A 27,285-nucleotide genomic window follows, 5' to 3' on the forward strand; every position below is an offset into this window, starting at 1 on the left:
AATCATGATAGGATGTGCATTGCAGGTCCAAATTTAAATAGTGTAAGTGGTGTTGAATCATGAGGCAAAAGACCAAGGGCCTTCACCGACCCCCGAACTGTGATTTAGGCATGTTGTATAGCCTGAAATGACTTGCTGCAATTAAATTAAATTAAAACTAAAAACCTCTGATGTATTTAAAAACAAAGCATTTCCGAATAATATAGGGTTTGACATGTTTGATGCTATATGTATGAAACCAATCTCTCCTTCTACAATTTTCAGCCAATCTGATATCAAATTTGCTTTTGCCAATTGCATGTTTGCAATTTTTTATAAACTTCTCTATAAAAATACATATGATTTTAAACACTTATGGATGTTATGTTTTATTTAATTTGCTAAGTGACATTCTCTCATATTAGTTGTGACTACTATTTAAAAAAAATCTTTTAAAATAGTAATTAGTGTTTAGTTTCATTGCTTTCTTTGATTTTGTGTCAAGCTATAAAGTGAATCAGAGCCAAGGATAATCCCATGGTTTTCCACTCTTTTGTGTATTTGTTTGTGTCAAATTTTCCCAGATAAGCAAAATTGAGCTAGTTCAAGATGTGGGATTAATAAAAGAATGACCACATTAGTTTTAGAAGGAAACCTCTTGTGGAATAGATTGACATGTCTGCAATTATTTAATTATAGAGTCTTTCTCTTTATTCTTTTGTCCATGTATTTCCACACTGATGCTGTGTAATTTAAGTAAACATATTTGCTGTAAAGAAGAGTGTTTCTTGGGAGAATATGCAGTCTTATTTCTTTACCAATTCTTCTGGGGCACTCAAGTTGATAAGTACTTTCTGCTCTTAAATACTGAAACACAAATTCATGTGTAATTATCTGCCTAGTACGTTCCAGATGGATCATACAGTAATCCTTGTGTGCAGCTCACATGAGATTGGCAGAGAGTCAGCATGAGAAGGGGACAGAGGGAGAGCGAAAAAGAGATTTATAAAGGCCCGAGTGATTTAATCTAGGATTCTAAATCAGTTTAATCCTCCAAGTACGTTCTACATCAAGTCCATATGTGAAAATGAATGAATTCCGAGATTTTTATATCAAGTGGGTGGATGCTTTTTGTTGGTTGGGGTTTGGTTTGGTTTGTTCCTTCCCCTTTCTGGGAGATAATGAAGTGTATTATAGCCAATCCTTTGATGACAGTGAAAAAAAGCCACGCTTCTAAATCTCATTTATAAGCCACAAAACAGTCAAGGACTTTAGGTCTAATGTATGTTACTACTTAAATGTTAGAAGCTGATAGGAGTGGGGGAGAAATGTCCTGGAATCTAAATATATAGTCTTTGTTTTGTTTTGCTCAATTACTGAGAAATTTTAAAAACAAAAAATCGCAGCCTCATAGCCCTTTCAGAAAACTCCCAAAATGAACTGTAAGATGCCATTTGCTCGCCTTGCAGCTTCAGCAGTTAAGTAACAAGAACATTCCCCTGTTTTATGCTGACATCACTTGATGATGCTAGTGTTTAGAGAGATCTTAGGATAAAGTGCTATATAGGCTGAAGTTCTTATAGTAAGTTACATCAATTTCAGCTTTTGAAATAAATGCATCATAAACAATACTCAAGTGAAAAGCCACTTGAATCATGAAGTTGACTATTATCTTACTGTATTACAGCTGGGACATTTATCTAACATCTCTAAACAACATGGGATCTGTAGCCTCAGCTAATTTCCTGATTTTCTGTGCTCTCCTTGCCTTGTATTTTACAAGTGTTAATTTGTTCCTCCATTAATGCGCTTGCACATTTAAATAACTACAATAGAGATAACATAGATAACTAGTCCTTTTTCCAGTGAATGAACGTGTACAAATCTTTGAAGTGTAATTTGTATGTGGTGTAAATTCTTGCAGTAATGAAGTGTAGCAGATTTTATTGTTTACAGCTAGTGTCCGTAGTTTACATGATTGGCACCTTTTTATAAATTGAACATGTTTCTATTAAGTGGGGAAAAAATATGAAACTGAAGTCCTGTAAATTTCCCAGTAAGAGAACAACAAAATAATAGTGAGCACAGCTCATAGATTTAATATGGTGAATGTCACTGTCTCATTTTATTTAAAACTTATGAACTTATAAAAATCAACAAGATCTACATTCTGTATATATAAGAGTGGAAAAGGAAGTGCAGACGGAATTACAGCAATTGTGCTGCTGGGGTAAGGATAGAAAACAGATGTATTTATGTAAATATTTTCTTTTTTAGACTCAGATCAGTGACTTAAGTATTATATCAAGTTCTGGAATGCAGCAAAATGAGAATCCCACGAAGACAGAAAGCATGGAGACTTCAGAACAAACATCTTCAACGTTACAAATGCAAGACCAGGTACGTTCAATCCAAACCTAAATAAAGTAACAATCCTTTACTAATATTTTATCATCAGTAATAGAAATACAACATGTTCTACACAAGTGAGATTTTTTCCAGGACTTCTGCAGCACAAAAGGTATGTTTACACTTCAGTTTAAAAAAAAAAAATTAAAAATGCCAAGATGTGTGCGCTCCTAAACCTAATGACTGTTAGAGATCTGTGTCCTTTTGAAAAATGCAACCTCTTTTCTATATTCGGAAACTTTTTCTAAAAATTCCCCACCATTATTACTGCTGTTTATTTCCATTGGTAATAGCGCTAGTATAGACAAAGGGCTAGATCCTGAACTGGTATAAATGATCACAGCTCCCTTGAAATCAGTGGAGTTATGATAGTTTACACAAGCTAAGGATCTGACCCAAGGGATTAGTGACTACAAGTATTTTAAGTAATGTGTCTACTAGACCTGCTCTGAACAGGGTTAGAAGACATTCTTAAAAACCAACAGCTGGCCAGAGATTTTTTTCTATGTGAATGATCCATTGTTGCTCTTACTAGTAGAGTTTTAAACTGTGTCAACAGTGATGGGAAACTTTAGCAAAATATCCTAATTTAAACGCATTTCTTAATTTGCAATTTCTCTCTGACAGAAGTTTCCCATGGTTCAAAACCGGTTTCCTTTCTGATTCCTTTCTGCAGCATCACCGGACATTTTGTAGCATGGCTATTGTCAGAAGATACATAACTGACTAAATTTGCTCATAGGCATTCTCCCACAACGAAGTCATATAGCTTCCTACTTCAGAGAAGATTCAGTTAAAACAATTCTAATGCTGTAATTAGATGCCACACAATATATCAATAAGTTGTGCCTACTAATAATGCCACCTAGTGGAGGCAAAAAAGTAATGCTTAAGCATTAAGTAATACTTAACTTCAAAAAAATGTCCTTTAGCAATTTGGCTTGGTAATTGGCTAGTTTTAATTCCCTGGTATGTCTGTATTCTGTCATATCTTTATACAAAACAAAAAAACCCAAGTATTCTAGAGAAGCATCTGCACAAATGAAGGGAGAGTAAGGAACAGTTCCATCTCCAATGAGTAAAATCATTTTAAATGAAATGAAATGAAAAATTCAGAAGGGCCAGGTTTTTCATACTTTAAAGCAGGGGTGGGGAAATTCCAGCTCATGGGCTGGATCCGGCCCCCTGTTTAATTTCATCTGGCCCATGGCAAGTCTCTGAAGTGCGGGCCAGAAGCCCTGAGCCTCGGTGTCTGGCCCCCCACCCCACCCCCACGGGCTTGCCCCACTGCAGGGGGAAGCTAGGGTGCCAGGCCGGTCAGTTGGCTGCAGCCCCTAAACGCAGGGGCACTCAAGAAAGCTCCTAGTCCATGTGCACCTACCTCCGCCCACAGGCGCACTGTGCAGCGCTGCCTGGCCACATCGTGGCAGCTTCCAGGAGTGGCGTGGGGTCAGGGCAGGGGGAGAGTCTGCCTTAGCCCTGCTGCCAACTGTGAACCACCTGAGGTAAGCGACGCCCAGCTGGAACCCGCACCCTGACCCCCTCCCAGAGCCTGCACCCTAACCCCCAGCCCTGAGCCCACTCCCACACCCTGAACCCCTCATTTCTGGCCCCGCCCCGGAGCCTAGGGGAAGCCCTGAGCCTCCACACCCCCCGCAGGGCTGTGTGTGGCCCGTGACTGATTTTTTTCTTTGGGTCAGTGGCCCCCGATAGAAAAAAGGTTCCCCACCCCTGCTGTAAAGGGTAAGATAAAAAAATCTTTAAAACTGCATTCAAAATATTAGCTATTTACAAAGTTCATACTACACCCCCTCCAATAAAAACCCCACCCCAAAAAATCCAAACTTGTGTAATTTATCTATATAACATTTGTTAATCCACAACAAAGAACTACTTCTGACGTGGTTTAAAAAAAAATCTAGCTGCCCTAAAGTACTTTGAAGTTCCTCAAAAGCTCTGTATCTCAGCAACTAAGCAAGGAAATCAGTTATGTGGAGTGTTCCAACAAATCAACAGAACTAGGTAACTTCTAAAATAAATGACTATCAAAACAAAGCTTTCAGATTCATTGATCGAAGCACTCTAAAAAGCCTTTGCTCAATTGGAATTCTATACAGTTTGGATTTAGTTCTGCAGCTATTGGCCCACAGGAGTTTAGCTCTGTGCCATTGAAGAGTCCTGTCCCTTTCAAGGATCTCTTTCATTCTCTCCATAATGTCAATTTTGGTCTCTTGCATTTTATTAAACTTGCCCTCCCATCCCCCTGCCATGTATGGCAGTTGGGCTCTTTGAAGTGGCTTTAGGAGATGCACTGAGCATGCTACTGTGGAGAGGACTCAGTCCCTAATAAATTTGGTGACCAGATTGGCTTGTTGTTGAGCCAAGGGGAAAGAGTGCAAAGGGATGATATAGCCCAGTGAGAGAACCTACTATCTTGTTGACAGCTCTGAAACCCATCTCAGCCAGGGAATTGTTCCCAACCCCAAACTGGAGGTGAGAGTCTTCTCCAACAGCATTTGAGGTGATGGATGTGGATGGAGAAGGTTATAGTCACCTACGCTTAAACAGGAGCTCCTTCCTTTGCAATGACCCAGTATTTGAGGACTGTAGAGGATCACTCAGGAAAGATTTGTGAACTTTTCATATTTAAAGGGACTGATCTTATCCTTCTCCTCCCCTTACTCCTCTTAATTAAACCCTTCCTGGTCCCAGCACAGAGGACAGGCCTCAGAATAGAGAGAGAAATACACAAGAGGTGGGGAGCTCACTTACAGGAGGAATTCCTTGCCCAATGAGCAGCTCTTCAACTCTGAACCATGCAGTGGGATAGTGCTGGAGACCAAGTGGTATCCTGAACAGAATGGCCGACTGCCCAGCCCTCATTCTCATCATCTTGGGACTCCTGCAGTCTAGAAGCCAGAGTAAACCCAAAGATAGATAGGGCTCTCAATTGTTGTCTCTTGGATGTCTGCTTGGGTGGCAGTGGTAGTCATTGCACATTCTGAATATTGCACCCAGAAGCCGGGAAATAACTGATATATTTCAGGCTGTTGACATTGATTTCTAAAGCCCTGTGTGGTTTGGAACCTGGGTACCACTTCATAGAATCATAGGACAGGAACGGACCTCGAGAGGTCATCTAGTCCAGCCCCCTGCACTCATGGCCGGACTAAGTATTATCTGGATCATCCCTGACAGGTGTTTGTCTACCCTGCTCTTAAAAACCTCCAATGATGGAGATTCCACAGCCTCCCTAGGCAGTTTATTCCAGTGCTTAACCACCCTGACAGTTAGGAAGTTTTTCCTAATGTCCAACCTAAACCTTCCTTGCTACAATTTAAGCCCAGTGCTTCTTGTCCTATCCTCAGAGGTTAAGAAGAACATTTTTTCTCCCTCCTCCTTGTAACAACCTTTTATGTACTTGAAAACTGTTATCATGTCCCCTCTCAGTCTTCTCTTTACCAGACTAAACAAACTCAGTTTTTTAAATCTTCCCTCATAGGTCATGTTTTCTAGACCTTTATTCATTTTTGTTGCTCTTCTCTGGACTTTCGCCAATTTGTCCACATCCTTCCTGAAATGTGGCGCCCAGAACTGGACACAATACTCCAGTTGAGGCCTAATCAGTGCTGAATAGAGTGGAAAAATTACTTCTCGTGTCTTGCTTACAACACTCCTGCTAATACATCCAGAATGATGTTCGCTTTTTTTGCAACAGTGTTACACTGTTGACTCATATTTAGCTTGTGGTCCACTATAACCCCCAGGTCACTTTTTGCAGTACTCCTGCTTAGGCAGTCATTTCCCATTTTGTATGTGTGCAACTGATTATTCCTTTCTAAGTGGAGTACTTTGCATTAGTCCTTATTGAATTTCATCCTATTTACTTCAGACCATTTCTTCAGTTTGTCCAGATCATTTTGAATTATAATCCTATCCTTCAAAGCACTTGCAACCCCTCCCAGCTTGGTATCATCCGCAAACTTTATAGGTGTACTCTCTATGCCATTATCTAAATAATTAATGAAGATATTGAACAGAAGCGGACCGAGAACTGATTCCTGCGGGACTCCACGCGTTATGCCCTTCCACCATTACTGTGAACCACCGATAACTACTCTCTGGAAATGATTTTCCAACCAGTTATGCACCCACCTTATAGTAGCTCCATCTAGGTTGCATTTCCTTAGTTTGTTTATGAGAAGGTCATGTGAGACAGCATCAAAAGCTTCGCTGAAGTCAAGATATACCATGTGTACTGCTTCCCCCCATTCACAAGGCTTGTTACCCTGTCAAAGAAACATGTGACGTCAGCTTGCATATTCTTGCCAACAGTCCTAGATTTGAATTTCTGGGTTCTGGTGGAGGTATGAATTCCTTATGCGTTTCCTCAGTTAGCCAGAGGAAAAAATACTTGTATCGATCTTTCTGTTGATTTAGGCAATGTAGTCTTTTTTTTTTTCCCCTAAATGATGCACTTGGGCCAAGTGACAATGGTAATATGATTCTTTTGTAATTTTTACTTACATTTATTAAAAGTAACACTGACTAGGCTGATAGATGGACTGCGTAGTTGGGACCTAATTCCCAAATGCTCTGTACTCTTTGCCCTATTGTGGATACAGCTTTTAGAAGACACTATCACATCCATCCTTTTCTTTGTTCTAACTAATCTGCACTTTAATTTTGGGTTCCTTTTATAGGACAGCTGAGAATGTGTGACTTGATTTATTTTCCCTATAACCTTCATCACTTTGAATGCCTTGCTAATGTCCCTGCTACTACTACTCCAGTGTAAAGAATTCTTAGCTTTTCAGTTGCTTTTAAAGTAATTAAAAGGCAGCCATTTTCTACTAGAAGCACACAAAGTTAAAACATTTGCCAAATGGAAAATAAAGTCAATAGAGAGTACAGTATTTTCCATGTGTGTTGCACTGGAGAATGAAAACAAATTATACCATAACTGGTAATTGACCATGCTCTTCCTTTTTTGCTAATATTAAACAACTTGTATTTAACATTATTATGTTTAAAAGTAGCAAAGCAAAATTTTAAATATAGGAAATCCCTTAAAATAGTAAAAAGTATTATGACAACCCAGTCATGCAGCGTAATATAAGTGGGCCTAAGCTTGCTGTTCCAGGGTTCTTTGATTTAAACAAGAAGATGCTTGTCACATTAATTTTGTACAAGATATTTAATTACCTTCAGAGTATTTTGTTCTTCAGTGAACATTCTTTTATATAGGAAAAAAATTGAAGTTAATAGCACTCAGGTCATAACTCAGAGGTACATTTAAAAAAAAAAAATCTGGTTTAAGTATCAGGCTATACTTGGAAATTCCTGGAGTTCACTTGTCACAATATCTGTCATGTTGCCTACAAGAAGGGTTTTTAAAAAAAATTAAAAATCTAATATAACAGAACCATCAAGATGTGTATATGCCTTACTGTCTAACTGCTTAATCTTATTGTTGTAACCCTTCTGCTTCCTCCATCTTCCCCTCCCACCTTTTAATCCATTTATTTATTGATGACCTTCACTTTTTGTGGTATCTGAAATTTCAATCGTGAAACTCATCTGAACCGATGCAGACTGTTTTCTCCAAAGTGCATTGCACAATTATAAGTGATCAAAGTAATATGTAATGCTAACACTAATGGTGGTGTGTTTTTACTTTGTGTAATTGGCTTGTTTTATTTAAAAATAATAAGAGATAGGAAAACTTATTAAATGTACACTCACAAGGTCCCTTTGGAATGGGTACAGCTTGCATATTTAGGCCATTCATATCTTTTTTTGTTTACCAAAAAAGGTTTGTTTATTTAATACAGAAACCTTTTAAGTTGTTACACTGTCAACTTTGTTGCTGCAGGTAATGTCATGTGAAAGTAGATGAGTGGTCACCAACCCATCAATCGCGATCGACTGGCCAATCCTGGAGTCTCGGCCAGTCGATCGCGATCTCCAGGCTGCTAAAAGTCTGGCAGCGCACTGGGGCTTAGAGGCTAGCTGCTGGCACATCTCTGTGGCCCTGGGAAGTAGGGGAGAGGTGAGGCGGCTCCGCACACTGCCGCCTCCCCCAGCACTGTCCCCATTGGCCAGTTCCCACTTGCAGGCGCGAGCAGCGCATGGAGACCTGCTGCTCCCACCCCCAGGGGCTGCATGCAGAGATTGCCAGCAACCAGCTACTTCCGGGAGTAGTATGGGGCCATGGCAGGCAGGTAGCCTGCCTCAGCCCTGCTGTTCCGCCAGCTGGGAGCCGCCTGTGGTAAACGCTTGCCAGCCGGAGCCTGCACCACACACACTCTCCTGCTCCCCAGCCCAGAGCTCCCTCCCAGACCTCACACCCCCTTACAGATCCCAAACCCGTGTCCCAGCCCAGAGCCCCCTCCTACACCCAAACTGCCTCCCAGAGCTTGCACCCCTCACTCCTGTTCTTCTTTCCTTACATGGATCATGGGTTCCTGAAACTACCTTTGTTCTTATACTACCACCTACTTAAAATGCTTCAAGATCATGTGGTGAAAGTTGGTGTCATTCAACTAATTGAATATCTGGTATAAATTATTATACCCAAAAAGACTGATTATGAGCCATGTTGATGTGCACTGATTTTTATATTCCATTTACCACCTGTTTTGGCATGCAAGTCTAAGTATGCAGTATCTGACAGATCTTGAATACTCTGCCATTCAAGGCAGCTATGATGCTGTCAATTGATTAACACATTGTATGTCGATAGAGTGAGTGTCTTTTTGTTGAGTTTATGCTGTAGTGTATAGCCTAAGGGAGTCACTGAGTTAATTAGCTCTGTGGCAGTACAACAGTACCTACGACCTGGATCCATATAATGGCTTTGTAATTAATTTACAGTTAGTATATTCAGGTGGGTGAGATGGCAAGCTCTGAAATTCTTGCACACATAGTAAACTACTGCTTTCTGTGTAAGCTCAAGAGCTTGTGTCTCTTACCAACATAAGTTAGTCCAATAAAAGATGTTACCTCGCTCACCTTGACTTTCTGTTTCAGAAAGTCTTCTTCCCAACTGTGTTGTTCTGAATGCTGTAACAGCTTCTGTGTGTGGGACAGGGGATGTATTTTATTTTTTCACCAGTTCTCTGAACACTTTCTTTTCTCCCTTTTTCTAGCCATTCCAGTCAACGCACAAACATCTGACAGTGGAAGAATTATTTGGAACCTCCTTGCCAAAGGAACAACCAACAGTTTCATATCCCAATCCAGACAGAATGGAGAAGTTGCAAGCTGACACTACAGGCAGAGAGCACAACTTATTCTTACCTTTTTCACTTGAGCAATCAGCAGTGACACACCAACCATTGCGGAAACCAGAGAGTACAAGTGTCAAAAACAATGGCAGTACTTTGAATCAGCAAGAGCGTGTAACACCCATGCTGATTGCTCCAGCTTCAGTTTTGCAGCCTGACGTAAAGAATGTTTCAAACTATACAGTTCAGTTAAGCCCTATTCTTAATTCAGCCTCAACAACAGAAGCTCCTTCTGCTCAGATACTTCCCAACCTAAACTCAAACAGTAATATAATGCAAGTTATGCATCAAGCTGCTAAACAGATGTCCCCACTTATGAATCAGACACCATCTGATGTGAATCACATGCCACAAAATCTAATTGCTGGCCAAAACCAGTTCATAGCACCTTTGGCAGCAACTAATACAGGAAATGCTTCAAATACACCCCTTCTAAATGTTGACCTTCTCCAGAAACTCAGGTTGACCCCACAGCAGGACCAAATACAACAGTCTCTTAGTAAAACTACCATGGCACCTAGCATTTCATCCACAGTTAGCCAGCTTGCAACACCAGAAAGCTTCAAAGAATCCCACACCAAACCAGCATCACTGAGTAGCAAAATAATCACGCCACTTCAGGTATTCTATGGTTTTATATATGTTTGTATTTCTTTTAAAATATTGCCAGGCAACAAATGCTTTGTCCTTTAAATTTGAACTTCCTTAGAAATTAGCTTTTAACTCTAAGGGTTTTATTGTAAGCATTGGATGATTTGTTACAATACTTCTAGATGAGAAATCTGCTCTCTTCTGCTTTCTCATTAAAATGTTGGTTAATAATTTGAAATTTTTCTGACTGACTTAGGTGGCAGCTTTCTCAGAGCCATGTGAGTGTAGCTCTCTGTCATGCCAACAGAATTTATAACTTTGATGTGGCATGGACTTCTGAGATATTCTAGTTTTGTTTTTATCACATACCATTTGTAAAGTTTCCAACGGAATTTGAAAGTATTCCTTCTGCAGAATTCTCTTCTGTGTTGAGGGAGATTCTTAATTCTCCATCGCACTTCTCAGGATATGTGGATATATTAGTGGCTTGCTAAATGGTCAAGAAGTTACACTGGATTTCAACTATTTGTAGGTGAGAGTTGACAGGCAGAGCACATTTGACAGTTAAATTCTGCCAATAGGCGCTATTCTCCCCCTATAATTTTCAGCTATCATAAATGATAGAGCTGTTTGTAGAAGAACAGTTAATCAGGCTGCTATCACCATGGACAAGTATGCTGCAAGTAGTCCACTAATGTCTATAATTGCGAAAATGCTACTGAATGTTGATGGTGTGCATTCCTGATATGTGGAATAAAAGGTGTGTTGTCACAGATTTCCTTCCTACATAGTTCTGTAGTAGTGCTGCAGAAGTCAATAACAAGTTCCAGTCAAGGGTTTATGAAGGTATATAACTTAATATTATTGTCCTGTCTTCAGTTTCCCCTTTTGTCATTCCTTCAAAGCGCTTCACCATTCCTGTTTTGGACGTAATTCCTTGTTTGTGAATCTATGGTAATACCTCTGAGACGCTATTGGTTGTCCAGTTGAATGGGCAATAATTTTTGATCTACATCTTATGTAGACGACCTTGAGGTCACTGATGTTTCCTCTTAGCCTTATTTCCAGAATTTTATTGCTAAACTTTTTTTCTGAGACCCAATTAAGAGTAGTGAGCCTTTTCCGTGTATGGAGGCTGATACCCAGATATAAATGTAAGCACAAAAGGTTTTGAGAGACAGCTTGGATCTGCAATGCTGTTGTGTGTAGCTGTGGTTTGGTTTGGTTTTCTTTTAGTTTTGTGCAAACTCACCATTTTTTCCACTTGTGAGTGCTATTGCATGCTGTTAGCTACTTATATGGTCGTGTTAATTAAACTGAACAAGGTATAGTTGATCTTCCTTCTAAACAGATGAATTTTCTCTTGTACCTACTTATGGAGTCATCCAGAATTTTAGTCTTGTGTTTTTAGCATTTATGTAGATTAAGCAGATATATTTACAAAACATTTATGATGATCTCTTGGTTTTACTGTACTGATGCACTTCATCAAGATGTAACTGTAAACAGGGAATCATTATCACGCAAATGTGTTTCTAGTGGGGTCCTGTAGGACCAAGAATTAATTCATGAGCTTTTTAACATTTTTATTCATGAACTGGAAGAAAACCTAAAATCTTCACTGATAAAATTTGCAGATGACACAAAAATTAGACAAGTGGTAAATGTGAGGAAGACAGATCACTAAAACAGAGATCTGATTTTAAATACTTTTTCTGAAATTCTAGCAAGCTACAGTATTCTCAGATTTCAATTCTATATTGAGATTTTTACATCTGCTTTTAGCAAAACATAGAATAGAATTTTTTTTGTGAACTTGATTATCTTGTCTACTAAAATTTATTGAGCACTTCATTTCATTGAGATTGGTTTGCCATCATTTTCCCGTGTACCTTAAAATCTGGGTTCCAAGATTTAAGTTCTTTTTTCTTTTTCTTTTCTTTTCTTTTCTCTTCTTTAACTTCTATAGTCCCTGTCCTTGGAATTCTTTAACTATGGTTGAAGGGTTGCTGATTCTGGAGTCTTCAAATGTAAACTTCAATCTTGTAATCTTTTCAACTTGCCTTTACATGTTTTCATCTATTATTTTGTTCCATTTATGAAATATATAAATATAAAAAACTGCATAGAATTGGATATCATGTCTGTCTTATTGTAGTAGACCTTGACTTGTAATATCCAAGAAAATATATAATTTAGTTGAAGGAAAAACAGAAGATAACACTACTAGAAATTCAGACGCTGACAATAATGTGTACCACACTTTTTTTTTTTTAAATTGCAGACCATACAGCAAAACAAGGAGCCAGATGTATTTTCACAACCCAAGGCTTTGCCAAAAGCCAGCCAAGTAAGCATATAAACTTTTCTCCAGCAAATTAAATATTTCTGATGTCAAAGTTTTCTGTTTTACAGCAAATAATTTCATGTATCTTGAAGACTAAAGTACAAGACTGTAGTCATTAACATGCCCATTAGTCCTGTTTCCACCTCTGAAAGTTTGAAAAATGCTATTCTGGTTAGAAGAGAGACTATATACTAAAAGTGGCCCCTCTTTAGTAGGGGATCTTTTCCCTGCATGTTAGCTGTGCAGTGATATGGGAAAGTGAACTAGTCTCTTCTGCTTTGTGAAATATGAATAGGAATAGCAGCAGACTGCAGCATCTTTTATTGCTGGTGTTGTTGCAGGAACTAGAAAGAATATATCTTGACTCTCCAATCCTAGGTGCTGTTTCAACCAGTAGCAGTTTTTAAAAGCATTTTCATTTGTAGATGGTGGTAATTGAGAAGCAGTAACTAGAGAACTCCATATTTCCATCATTATTTTTACTTAATGTTTACGTTGGGGTAATACCTAAGGGCCTCAATCTATTCTGGATGCTGGGCACTGTTCAAACATGGTAAATGATAGTCCCTACCCCCAAAAAGCTTACAGTCTAAAAGACAAGGCAGACATAACAGGTAGATGGGACAAATAGGTGTGAGGAAAAGGGAAGGACAGTGTCCCAAAAAATATTGTGCTCTAGCACAAACTAGTTGTGGGCACAGTTTTGTAGCCAGTTGGTAGCAGTAATCATTGTAATCACCACTTGCTGTTTTTATAGATTCAGTTTTCAGATTGTTAGAACCACAAAAGAATAATCTTTGAACATCCAGGTCAATGTAATATCAAAAGGAACTTTTAGAATCTAGTCAGAAAATAATTAGCAGTAGCCTAAAAGCAAGATCATATCTTTTAAAATATACTTGACCTCCAATGATTTTTATTTAATTATTTATGTCTAAATGAAATGCACAGTGAAATGTAGTCCTTAGTGGTGGCCTGCAGCATCTAAACTGATTAGTGGCTTTACAAAAATCATGAATGGTAAGGCTTTTAAACACTATTACTAAATCATGCCATTCTAATTCCTCTTGCATTATATAAAAGCTGCTTTAGTTGCATGTTCATCTCTAATTGGGAGGGCAACAAAATGACTTAGTTCACAGTGCAGTCTGTAAATTGGCCAGTAGTCAATGATCAGTTAAGCAGTGTGCCCACAGTTTTTTTTTTTTTTTTTTTTTTAAAAAAAGCATCACTTTTGGACTCAAAAGACAATTTAGTGTGCTGGTGGTGTGCCACTGACTAAATGTGCAAGTTTAAATGTGCTGTGATGATTTTCAAATTAAATCTTACTGTGGTATTTTCCCTACTATGTTGAATTTAATATATATTTTGCAAGGTTTAACCTTTTTGATATGACTCTCTATGTAAACATTCAGGGTGAATAGTTCTGCCCTATTTCTTTTTATAATGGAAGATTTTGAATTTCCAAGGGAAGCTTTTTGTTTCTGTATAAAGCTTATTTGAGTTTCGCCATTTATTTCTGCTTTCCTTCTTTGGTAAAACTGCTGATGTTGCCAAAATGAATCCCAAACATTTTGGTCATCCAGAAAGCCTAAGCAAAAGAAGCAGGTAGATCAGTATATTCAATATAAAACTGAGGTGACAGGGAGTCTTCAGATTAATCACTGGAGAGAGTGAGCTTTCCCTACCCTCCTCACACAAATCTAGCCTTCTGACATTTTGGGGGCTCTTAAACTTGAGGAGAAGGTATGCAGTTATACTGACCAAACTCCTGGTGTAGACAGCACTATGTCAACAGGAAATGCTCTCCTGTAAGTATAGGTAGCATCTTCACTAAGTGCTACAGTGGCGCAGCTGCAGCGCTGTAAGTGTAGACAAACCCTCAGTTCTTGCTACTCTGATTTACTTTATACGGAGTTAAGAACACAAGAGGGTAGTGATTGCAGAGAAGAATTGTGCCTACAAAGAGGATAAATCTGTATCTTGTTCAGCTCCTAAAAGTTTGATATTTGTAAAGCAAACAGATATGACTCAACTAATTAAGCTCCAATGCACTTCCTTTTATGCATGTATAGCTTTAATGTTTTATACTGGTATTTTGTGTTTTATATGCTACAAAAGCCAGCTTGTTAGAAGTATACATTTTAAGGAACTCAGTATGATAATGATCATCCCTAGGAGCAGTGCCCTGAAGAGCTGCTAAATTCCCTAGGGTTCCTGAGGTTCCTAATGCTTCCCAGTAGTTGACGAATCTATTTTCTCCATCCTGTCATCTTTGAAATCCATGTTGTATATGGTTCTATTTATGTTAGTTTGTCTTTGTCTTTGCATGAGATTTTTTTTCAGGTGTACAACTACCGAAAGTGCCAAGTGTTCAAAAAAAATAATTTATGATCAAAAGATCCGCAGCATAGACGGACACTAGCAGTGAGATTTCAAATGGAGCCATTTTAAATCCTCCCAGTTCTTAATCTAATTAACTGATTTATTTGACCTTAACAAACATTTAGTCTGCATCCTAAGAGTAAAGAGAAAACTTCGGACACTTTTCTCATCCCTGTCATAGGTTGAAATGGTAAAATGCAGCAGTCTTATCTATGAAGGCAGTAAAGGTTCTTCCATAATCTACAGATATAGGTATTAGTCTTTACAAATAGGTATTTGTCTGATCAGAGTTTGATATAAAAACAGTCTCTAAATTTCTATTTAGATAACATATATCGCAACAATGGTTAATTCATCCAGGTTCTTATAAAGGCACTCCTCTCCCCAGTGTACATGGTGCTTAATTATTTTCCTTTCTTTTGCAGGTCGCACCTCCACAGTTTGCTACAGCCACAACTACAGTGACTCCTTCAATCCTCTTGTCTCCTAGTGTTTTCCAGCAGTCAGCTACAAAATCCACTGAAATGGAGAATAAAGCCAGCTCCTCTTCTCCTCTAACACTTGGAGCAACAGAAATTCAGACAATGCCTCCTACTGTTCTCAGTAGGTCTCAGCTCCAGGAAACCTTAATACATCTAATAAAGGTACTGTCAGTATCAGATTAAACCACTTTGGGTTTTTTCTGAATACAGAGGCAAGTAATGAGACTCCGTGCACTGGCAACTCCCATTGGATTCAATAGACGTTACAAGAGCTCAGCAGTTTTGAGAGCCTGATGATTCCACACAGGTCCCATGTGTAGAGATGGTCCCTTGACTCAAGGTGTCTTCCTTCCCAGGATGGCACAATTTACTTCCTCTCTGGGATCCAGGTTTAGTGATGAGGTGGGGAACAGCTGAGGGTAAGCCACGAGGGACAAGCATTGGACCTCTTCCTTCTCCATCCACATACATCTCTCTGAAAATGTGCAGAAAAGTTAATGCAGCTTCAGGGTTTTTTAACATTCCTGTGGAGCCCCTCCTGCTGCTTAGCTCCCTCTTAAAGGGCGTTCCAGGGATGGACTTCATGCCTGCAGTCTTTGGCAGCATAGCTCCAATGGATCTGCACGGAGCAGAATGGAGCTCGGGGATTTTTGCAGAGGCCTCTCTATAGTATTGCAAATCTAGCCTCTTGCAAATCTCACAGGATGTGCAGAATATGTGGGTAAAGAGAAAAGTTGCAGAGTCTCTATGCCATTCTGTAGGTTTTTATGCTGAAAGGGGTGATTTGATGCAGGATTTTGCCCGCAAGAAGTTAAAAATATATGTATGTAAAATCAAAATATATTTCATTAATAGCTCAACCTGGAAGTAACTTGACCATTACATTTTTATTTAACAAAGAATTCCGGTTACAGATGAGTTTTCTTTGTTCCTTTTTTAGGGGCATGAGCTCACCTTGAAATGGAAACTGCAAGCATTCTGATTAATGAATTAGAAAGTTTTTAATGAGTGTTTTAATGCTTCAATTAATATTTCTGCTGCAATTCTGTTTTGTAACTTCTACTGCAATGTTCCTCAGGCCAGGTCTACACTTAGAATGCTGTAGCCACCCAGCTGCACTGATGCAATTGCAGCACTGTAGCACTTCAGTGAAGATGCTACTATGCCAACGGGAGAGCTTCTCCTGTCGGCATAGTTAATCCATCTCCACAAGAAGTGGTAGCTGTGTCGACGGGAGAAGTCCTCCCGTCAACGTAGCACTGTTTATGCTGGGGGCAAGGTCAGTATAACTACATTGCTCAGGGATGTAGATTTTTCCCGCCCCTTGGTGTTGGAGTTATACCAATATAATGCAGATCTGGCCTCAGTAAATCACACCAGAGCTATTGCTCCTATAGAGCCATATAGCAAGAGGATTATTTAGCCTCTTACTGTTGTAAAATTACCATCAGTGTTACAAAACTTTGTGCGACATTAGGGCTCTCTTACTCTTTCCACACTGATCTCAACAGGTCTTGCACACAAAATGCAGCTCTAAAAATAAGACTACAGAAACCTAGCTCCTAGCAATAGAATTGTTAGGTCTGGAAGGGGCCCTTAGTAAGTCATATGATCAGTTTGGTGGCTGTTTTTGTTCTTTTGCATGACCTGCCTTTTTTTGCAGGACCTGCAGCTGTAACAAAAAACACTTGCTGACCCAGGAAAAACCTGAAAACTGAGCCAGTCTTTTATTATTATTTTATTATTTTATTTATTTATTGTTGGAGGCAGATTGCACAGATTTCTGCCTGTAATCTTGAGGACACTATTTGTGCTGTTCCAGTTCCAAAGGGAGCAGTTCTTTTTATGTGCACTCTGTATAGGCCGTATTTAGACAGGAACCTGAATGCTGATCAAAATTGTCCTCCCCAGAAGTGGGGGATTACTATAAATAGTGACGAAGTGAAAATAATGCTGAAGGAGAAAAATATTCATCTTCATGCTGATTGATTAGGTGTCTGTTGTAGGCTTTACCAGTATATCTGATTTGAATGGTTAGAACCCAAGAAAACTAGAATAGCTTTAAATATTGCATATAAGTTAGCATGCTGAGTTTCCTGGTAATATACTGATCTAGGATTTTAGACCAGGAACACACTGTGCATTGGTTTCCAAATTGGTCTTAGATTAGAAATGTAAGTAATTGCAGAAAGTCTTTTCATATAATTGGTGGCACTGCTTGGAGATGGATTTGGGAGTCAGTACTGTTCAGAAATGCACAAAAAGTAAAATTCACCGCACCCCTGCGACGCTCAGGTAATGGGTCTTGATGTGGTTGAAGTGAGCAGGAGTTCTGGGGGACAGTACCTTCCAACTCAGGGCCAGGACTGCAGTGCACATTCTTTTCCACCCACTTAAAATTACTAGTACATTGCAGGGGCTGGAATAATGGTGGCTGTTGTCCTGCAGTGTTACTTGTGCTGGATGTTAGGACCGCTTGAAACAGGGGCGGGCAAACTTTTTGGCCTGAGGGCCACATCAGGTTTCCAAAATTGTATGGAGGGCCGGTTAGGGGAGGCTGTGTCTCCCCAAACAGCCAGGAGTGGCCCAGCCCCCACCTTCTATCCGATCCCCCACCCCTACCCCACTTCTCGTGCCCTGATGGCTCCCCCAGGACTCCTGCCCCATCCACCACCCCCTGTCCCCTGACTGCCCCCTGCTGCCCCATCCAACCCCCCCCCCCCCTTCCTGACTGCCACCCCGGGACCCCTGCCCCATCCAACGCCCCTGTTCCCTGCCTTCTGACCGCCCCACCCACTATCCACACCCTGCCCCCTGACAACCACCCTGAAATCCCCTGCCCTCTATCCAACCCCCCCGCCCCCTTACCGCACTGCCTGGAGCACCGGTGACTGGCGGCGCTACAGCCACGCCGCCCAGAGCACCGGGTCAGGCCGCGGCTCTACAACTGCACTGCCCGGCCGCCCAGAACCGGGGCTGGGGGCTAGCCTCCAGGGCCAGAAGCTCAGGGGCCAGGCAGGAGGGTCCCGCTGGCTGGATGTGGCCCGCAGTCTGTAGTTTGCCCACCTCTGGCTTGAAATGTATAATCACAGATCTTACAGTCCTGGCCCCCCAGCCTCATGCTCCCCCAGTCTCTGATGCCTGTGCAGCAGTGCCTTCGTGCAGCCAGTCCTCCCTATATTCCCCACTCTGAAGAGACACCCACCCCATCTTGAGGCTTAACTTATTCACAATTAAGTAGCAAAAATCAGCACTTAAGTGTATGTTTTCAGTTAATGTTCTGCATGTGCTCTTTTCCCCTCTTGCAGAATGATTCCAGTTTTCTCAGTACTGTTCATGAAGTCTACTTGCAAGTCCTGACCAAGAATACAGACATCAAACTATAATTGAAGTTAATTCAGTTCAACTGACAATATGTCTGCTTCTGAAACAATTATGCCTCATCTATAAAGCTGTAATATTTTTTTAAAAAGAATATTTAGTTTTCAGTGTCTCAAATTTTGAACCTGTTGGCAAAGACTATTCCTTAAAAATGCTTCTAAAAAGTAATCTTCTCAGAAGTGATCTGTGATTTCACTGTGATCATCACCAGCAAACCTTTGTTTCTAAGGAAAAATTTAGTTGCATATGAGCTTTCATTAGCATTAAGTGAATGTGCAAATGTTTTCTCTGACTTTTTTTTTTCTAGCTATCTTCAGTACTGAAGAGTTAAGGGGAACAGTGCTGTTTTTAACCTATCAGGTGTACAGTACACTACACAGATCAGAACAAAACTCGGTTGTAAAACCCACTTCCGGTTCTGAGGGCTTTGTAGAGGCTGGGGAGGCTCATTTATCGTAATAAACTGGTTGATGGCAGATGTGCATGTAGTAAAAGATACTGCAGTCAGGCTTGGAGCTGGGTGCCCTTAGAGCTAGATGTTTGAGGTAGGGGTTAAAAATACTTTTGCCCATTCCCGAGCAACAAACAGCCTTTACCCAATGTACGTCCTTATTTTGTAACTGTTCCGTTAGTTTTTGGCTTTGCATCTTTGGCAACAAATGCGTGTCCATTGAAATATGCTTGGCTTCTCTAAAAAGATTGAATCCAAAGTGTGCACAATCCTAGGCTAGGGCAATCATGTGCTCTTTAAGTAACAGCCTGATTTCTGTAAATTTTTAAAATCAGATCTGGGGAAGAACATCACTCTAAGACTATTATTTTCCTATTCCCTGGGACTATATATGATATTTGAAATACATTGTTTCTGTTCAGCTAAGGATGAGCCAATGCCAGAATTGAGTTTCATTATTCACTTGTGTTGGCACTGTAGTGTTGAAAACTATACAGATGCGGAAAAATTGCAAACTGACCCCTTGCCTCCAAATTTTTTTTTCACGTTGTGTAGTACTGCGTTGTGTTTAGTTGAAAAGTGAACGCTTCTTACATATGGTTTACCATTTCAGTATTTACCAGTGTAAGAATCTGACGACTTCATGTCTCCCCATTTGAAGTCAGAAAAGAATCTTTAATGATATTTTATTATGCTGCTATTGGTCTATCTGTGACTTATATTTATTTCTATATGGCATGAAAAGGTAGTTAGTAATACTTTAAAGTAGATCTCAGTTGATTCCAGTAATACTAATTTTAAGGAATGGTTTTTGAGTAGAGAGGTCTTGGCATATTTGGTAATGGATAATTTGTAGTAAATTTAACCAGTTAGGATGCTTTGCTTATTTTTTCCAAGCACTATTGCAATGAAGAAGAAACGAGTTTGTTTGGCTCTACAAAATAGAATATCCTAGGGATTAGTTATAATAACGTTGACATAGTCAAGGGTTCAGGGTCACTTCATTGGAAATGATCAAATAAGCTTTAATTGTGACTCCATCACAAAGCAGTGGGTTTCTTCTAGTTATAACAAAATGTTTGTTTGCATTTTTCATGTCTAATAATTGTTTTAATTTGAACTTTGTTTTTGAATAGAAAAGATTTTTGTTTAGCAAAATTTGCCTTCTGAAGAGTTTTTCAGCCTTTGAACTCAGTGTTTTTAATTAAAAATATTTAGTATTTTTATGTTAGTATGCAGAATTCAGGAAAACATACTAGTGACCATGTGTATTTACCAAGAAATATATTAGCATTAATGGTAGCATTTGAATTCAGCAACAAAGACTTTCTGGACTTTGTAAGGAAGAAGGCGACCTAGTCACATACTAGAATTATAATAGCATGTGCATGCACAAAGCAATGTGAATTTGATTAGTTTATCTAAACCCATACACCTGATCCAAATCAAACTTGTGAGGGCCTTTTTGGAGGAGAAAGAACAGGAAAAAATGCCAAACTAGAGAGAGGTGCTTTTGGATATAGTCCTAGTGGACAATAACCAAGACCCTCAAGCAGGTGTCTTTCTCTGGCTTCAGCAAAGAGTGAAGCAGTAATTTTCTTGACTTTTATGAGCATTTCTACTAGCTTGAAAAGGAGGATGGATGGAAGGAGGAGTTCCCAAGTATAGAAACGAGAAAAGGAGCTACTGAGATGATACCAATTACAAACATTTCTGTTAACTTTTGGTTAAATACAGACTCATGTTTAAAATGTCATATCCAAAGATTTATATAAATGATGGGACACTGAGGATTTCCCTCATATGGATTGTACTTTCATTTTAAGTCTGTAAGTCATGAACAGTTGATGATAAAGGGAATGTTATTTTAAGTAGCAACAACATTACAAGAGTTTGATTATGATTTAAACCCCAACATTTTACATTTTTGTTTAACGTGCTTGTGTTATAACTGTCCAGGAACCTCAACACGATGTTGGTAGATCCAAGTTCTCTTAATTTTTATATTCTGCTAATCTGAAAAAGTGACATCTTCCCAGCTTGCAGAATGAATTTAAATCACCGTGACTAAGCAAGCTTTCTAATGAGTACAACTGATTTCTGTTCACATTGAATTCTTACTCACATTTACTCCACTTGCTGTATGTATAAACAGACGCACACTGGGAGAACAGGAGTATCCTGCATATGCAGAGTGCCATGATAGTGCTTTTTCTAATATGACAAAATTTAACAGATAAACCTCTTTAATGAAGAACTGCATTGTAAAACAAGCTCTGCTGCAACATAAAACTGGAGATGTTTTATAATGTGGAAGTTGTTTGACAGCTTTATTCTGGTTATTTTGAACTTTTGTATTCTAAAATGGTCAAGTTCGTTTCATTGCTTGATTCATGTTAACTGTATGTACTGATAGTTAATGCATAGCTAGTTACCATGGGTCATCACAGCAACTTAACATGATCATTTAAAGTGGCTTTTTGTTTTGGTAAAACTACTACTTAATGTGATTGTACCCATTAGTTCTGAGAGTGAAAACAATTAGTTTAGACTATATTCCCAAAATTAATTATCAGTCTAAGCACGTGTTTTCTGTGGTCAATGTTAAGTCACTTTAAAAATTATAACCTTCTAATCAAAGATGGTTTTAAGATTTACAGCTTTATTATTATTCTTCACAAAATTAAAATTGTTTCTCAGTTTTGTAGCTGTTAATATCGCAAAGTTGTATGAAAGGTGCTGAACAGCTATTAATTTGGAAGCCGTATATCTTATAAAAGTAGAAAATATTTGCAAAAGAATTGAGGCAAAGTGTGAAACTGCAAGAGTGATTATTAATTTTAGTTTCATATAACAAATGTTTGACTTGCCAGGTATTGATATTCAATGTTTGAACATTTGCTGCTGGACACGTTTCATTTTGCCTACATTTTGTTTTGCTTCATTTTTGATACATTCCTTGAACCTATAATGCCCCATCTAGTTAAGTATGCAATTACTGGGAAACTTTCAAAAGAGAGTGATTACTTTGGAAAGTTATCTTTTAAAAGTATGTGAGAAATCAGACACTTTTTTTCAACTATTTTTGAATTGCTTCTTGCTTACAGCATATCTTTACAGGAGGAATGTGTGCAATATATTTCACCTCAGTTTAGCCTGACATTGTTGTGAAAATGTTAAGATGCAATATCTTCCTTCCACTTTAAATTGGAAAAAATTGCAATATCTTTCCCTGATGGTCTATTTATTTTTATCTATTCTGTGTATGGGCACATTGGTGGGGGTGGGGGGGTGTTAAAATGTAAAGTATGCATTTTTAACTGTCATTTTTTTTACCACTTTTTTTTGGCTGCACCAGTTGTTATTTACTTGCATGTTCTTACGTATGAAGATGCTCAAGACATTGGGATTTTTAGTAATGATTTCTGGAAACATGGTATGCAAACAGGTTTTTTTTAAAGTCAGTAAACGTAGATACTGCATCACTAACATTATGGTATGGACTTCTTTATACCATCTATGTATGTTTGCAAATATTAAGTTATTGCATAAATGTTTAAGAATTAGCATTTTTCATCCAAAATTTTGTATGTTTGCAAATATATTTTTGTAATAAAATTTCAAAAACAAATATTTCAGCATCTCTTACAATCTTCCAGTGTTTTATTTCACTTGCAGAGATAGAAACTAGCTATGAATGTAAACTCAAAAGGTTCATTGGGGTCATCCATCCTGGTACCTTAAATTTTAGATTTTGAATTTGGCAAACCAATCAATCTTCATCCTTTTAAGAAGTAAATCTGTAAGATGTGCATTGCTAATACTACTGCAGTTGCTTCCATTGGCTTCCATCCTAATATTTAATTTTTGTAGTACCCTTCTCTTCCATTCTAGCAGATGTGTGACACGGGATAAACCAAATATTAATCTGAAACTGTTTAAATTTAGACTTGGTGGTGGTCTGGATTAATTCAGCAACTGTCACTGTATACGAATTGATGATGGTAATACTGAGCTATTGTTGTTTTTGCTGCCCAAACCACTGGTGAGTATTATAGTTTTGGTAATTTTTAATTTATTTGCAACAAAATCTTGTAGCACAATTTCACTATAACACTAACTTTTCCCTTTTATGAAGATGTTTTTTTCTGGGTTCTCCTTTGTTTGTTTGCATCTTGAATTTGAAACTTATTTTCAGCTGAAATGGAATATAAATAATATTATAAAATTCTTCACATATTCCTTACAAACATTATTTAATTGTTGTAAGATAAATCAGATAGGGAAATTGAGACAGACAAGGGGACAAATTCCGAAGTTGTATGTCAGGTGGAGTAAGCTAGATGCCCTTGTATTAAACTCCCATAAATTCAGTCTTTCTTGACTCTACTTACACCCAGTCTCCCAACAAATTAGCAAGTCTAAATAAGTCTAAGAGGATGTAACTTACACATTGAAGAGGCAGAACTGTATGTTAAAACAGGATGGTGCTATCTTTGTAGCTATTAGTGGACTGGGAACTGTACTATATATGCAAGCAGGTCCTCTCTAATTGCCTTGCATGGCAGCCTTCCAGTAGGAGAGTAATAACTTTTATGGAATAGTCATGAAAACAAAATAACAGCCATAATGGCCTGAATTGTGGCTTTGCTTGCCTTGTCGAATTTGTTGCATACAACAGTCAACACAGAGGAGGAGGATTGAGTACTGTGGGCACTGTCTCTTTATAGAGATTCAGTGAAGAGTTATATTTTCCTGTATCTAAACTACATCATCCACTGCGTAAATAAAATTCCTCTCAAATTTGGGCCAAACCCTTTTTCTCTGGCCTCCGATCGCACATGTCAGTTTGGCCTCTGCAATGGACAAGAGTATCTTCTGAGTTTGGGTGGAAGCATGTGTCAAAAATCAAATTTTATAAAAGAAAGATGGTTACAGTATTAATCATGAAGAAACAGGTGGGAGGCTGGGAATTTGGGGCTCTGCTTTCTGGTCTTCCTTCAGCGGGTGCTGTCCAGCAATGCAGTATATCCTCATCTGCGTTGGTAAATGTTCCAAATGCTGGGGCTAGCTCGCTCCTTTCCAGGCTATCAAAGTAGCTGAAAGGAAAACTATACTTTTCTCCAATGCCTCTTAGAGAATGAAATATTTAGCAAAACTAAATATATGAAAATGAATTTCCCAGTGTGTTTTGAAATACCTGTCACTGTTTTTATACCTCCCTCCAGTGAACTGGACTATGTGACTCTGATGTCTGACCTCTTAGTGATGCTGCATTGTACTTCCCAGCAGGAGGCAGAGTTTCATGAAATAGAATTAGGGCATAGAAAATTCACCCACTGAAATCTGACTCTTCCAATTGAGTTTTCGGGTAAATTCTTACGGAGTTAGAGGATGAAATACATACACGCTGTGGCACATACAAATAACATCACATGCTAAAGAAAACATTTTGACAGATCCTCAGCTTGTGTAAATAGGAACATCTTTACTGATTTCAGTAAAGCCATGCTCATTTACACCACTTTGGATGTGATCCATTGTGCAACAATATACTTATTAAAGCTCAGTTGTGCCTCACGCCATACAAAATGACTGGATTGCCGTGGGCCGACCAATATCCTATTACTGGATCAGAGGATAGGAAAACTGCTACCATCCTTTCTCCCAGTTAAAAATGTTGTTTCATGAAACTGCGGTGGATTATTCTCCCTTTCATTTAAAAGTTGAAAATGAATTGTGTGTTTTTATTTTAAAAAGTTTAACAACAATGCATTTAAGCAGTTCTTAAATTAACCCAAACATTACAAAATACACCCTAAAATAACTTTTAAACTGTTTTCAACGCTTGCTAGTGGAACTTGATTTGTCTGTCTTCATTCTGTTTCATGAAATTGTACTTTCCAAGAGTGAAGATGGTGGCTTCCTCCTTGTTGCTTTAAATATGTTGTTATATTTCAGGTGACTGCTTTTTTTTAAGTAGCTTTCTCGTCTTTGTAAGTAGACATCATGATTAGAATCACATTTATGCTACTCAGCTGTTTTCCTGTAAAGATGAGCAACCTAAACTGTTCCACAGAGATGAACTCTCTTGTCTTTCTTAAGGTGTAAGTATTGTTATTAATGATTACTATCATTTCAAAGACCTGACTGGATACTAATCTAGGCCAACTTGGAAATCTCATGAGAATAGCACTCCTATGCGTGCTCTCTACTTCCATCCAGACTGAAACTGGGAAATTTTGAGTCCATTTTTCTTTGCTCAATTGAACCTTCAAACCCCTTATCAAAGATTTGTGGGATGGGCAAAGATTAATTAATAGTTAATACAAACTGTTTGCACATCTCTAGGAGAAGGCTGATAGGCTAATGTAATTAGCTACATTAAACCATCTTACCCTATCAAAGTTAATTTCTATTAAGGATTTATTTTATCTGGCAGATAAACATTAAGTGTCTGTGTGTCTATATATATGTATATTTGAAGGTCTCCCCACAGATGTTAATTTTCACTAAAGTATAGAATTGATATGAGCGGTCATATTCTGATCTGTTACTCTAGTTTTATACCTTTATATTATCTAAATCGGGCTATTGACCATTGTGTCAAAAGCTCAATCACTGTGAATTAGTGCACTAATAATTTTGTTTGTAAAATGTTTGTACATGTCTTCCAATTTTCTTGTGCTTTCCATTAAATTCCTTCTGTGTGCAGGACTCCTGGAAGGGCCAGTTAAGCACTGGGAAAGAGAGGAGGCTCTTCTGTCCATCATAAGCACATTTTAAAGAAGAATTTTAGGAGTGAGGTAGAATAAAAGGAGAGCAAACAGGAAATAGAAGTGCGGGTAAACAACAGAAAAGACAACAAGGCGTCCTTGTGGCACCTTAGAGACTAACATTTATTTGGGCATAAGCTTTTGTGGGCTAGAACCCACTTCATCAGATGCATGGAGTGGAAAATACGTTGTTTTTGCTGATTCAGGCTAACATGGCTACCACTCTGAAACCTATCAACAGAAAAGAGTTGAAGCAAAATGAAGAGGGGAAATGTGGAGAGAGGTGACTAGCAGTGAGGTGATCAGGGATAAATGAGACACACAAAGATGTTACATGGAACACAGAAGAAACCAGTTGCTTTGCTGTAAGTTACCATTTCATTCCTGGGCTGCTGCATGCCTCCTTTGGATGATTTACCAGGGCTTAGTAGCTGAGGATGAAATGAGGTTCATTTCTAGGAATCCAGAATATTTCAATCCATACACTGATAACCAAGCTGAGTTGGGCATGACCTCCCTTCCCCAGTCTGTGCTGTGATAGCACACAACTATTTGCCAGGTCCATTATGGATTTTTTTTTTTTTAGCCTTCAGATATCCTGAAGCAGGATAATGGAGTTGCCAGACTAATGGCATATCCAAGTCCTATTTCTTTGCTGATGGCTCTTACATTAGAGCCCAAAAGCTGTAGCTCTTGCTAAGAAAGAAGTTGTTCCTAGTGAATTGGCTCAGTCTCTCGTTTTTCATGAATAAATCTGGAGGGTTTTTTTCCTATTTAAAATGCAAGTAGTACAATTTTATAAAATGCATTGCAGGAAGCCTAATCTCAAGGGCATAAGGAATATGCTTCCTTTTCAGGTTGACTGAAGGCACTTGTCCTTGGGCCTCACTTAAAGCATGCAGGTATGCGATGTGAATGTACAGCTGGTGTTTATTTCTTACATAAAGAAATCAAGAGGCTCAGCGTAACCACGAGAGAGAAGATCTAGTGTGATGCTAGCAGAGTCCTTATGTGCTCTTACTCTAGAGAGCATATAGCTCTCACATCCTGCCCCACTTTGTAGAAATCGGAGAAAGGTGGAGGAAGGCCTACAAGACTTTCTATTCCATCCCCTTGCCAATGTGGGATTGTGATCCACAGTATATTTTTCTAGTGTATTGTCCAGTTTCCTTCTAAAATGCCAAGCAACAAGGCT

The 27,285-nt window shown here is 38.8% G+C and overlaps 1 protein-coding gene across 1 annotated transcript in view; it reads left to right on the forward strand.

The window, feature by feature from the left end:
- The window catches only part of DCP1A (decapping mRNA 1A), a 49,061-nt gene extending 26,443 nt beyond the window's left edge, over nt 1-22,618 (forward strand). Inside the window, exons 6-10 of the mRNA XM_074957789.1 lie at nt 2,257-2,379; nt 9,540-10,298; nt 12,553-12,618; nt 15,426-15,644; nt 18,791-22,618. Coding sequence (XP_074813890.1) covers nt 2,257-2,379; nt 9,540-10,298; nt 12,553-12,618; nt 15,426-15,644; nt 18,791-18,868 — 1,245 coding nt within the window. The 3' untranslated portion in view covers nt 18,869-22,618. The remainder of the gene's footprint in view (nt 1-2,256; nt 2,380-9,539; nt 10,299-12,552; nt 12,619-15,425; nt 15,645-18,790) is intronic.
- Nucleotides 22,619-27,285: the final 4,667 nt, after the last annotated feature.

This window comes from Natator depressus, chromosome 7 (assembly GCF_965152275.1).
Source record: "Natator depressus isolate rNatDep1 chromosome 7, rNatDep2.hap1, whole genome shotgun sequence".
Taxonomy (NCBI): Eukaryota; Metazoa; Chordata; order Testudines; family Cheloniidae; genus Natator; species Natator depressus.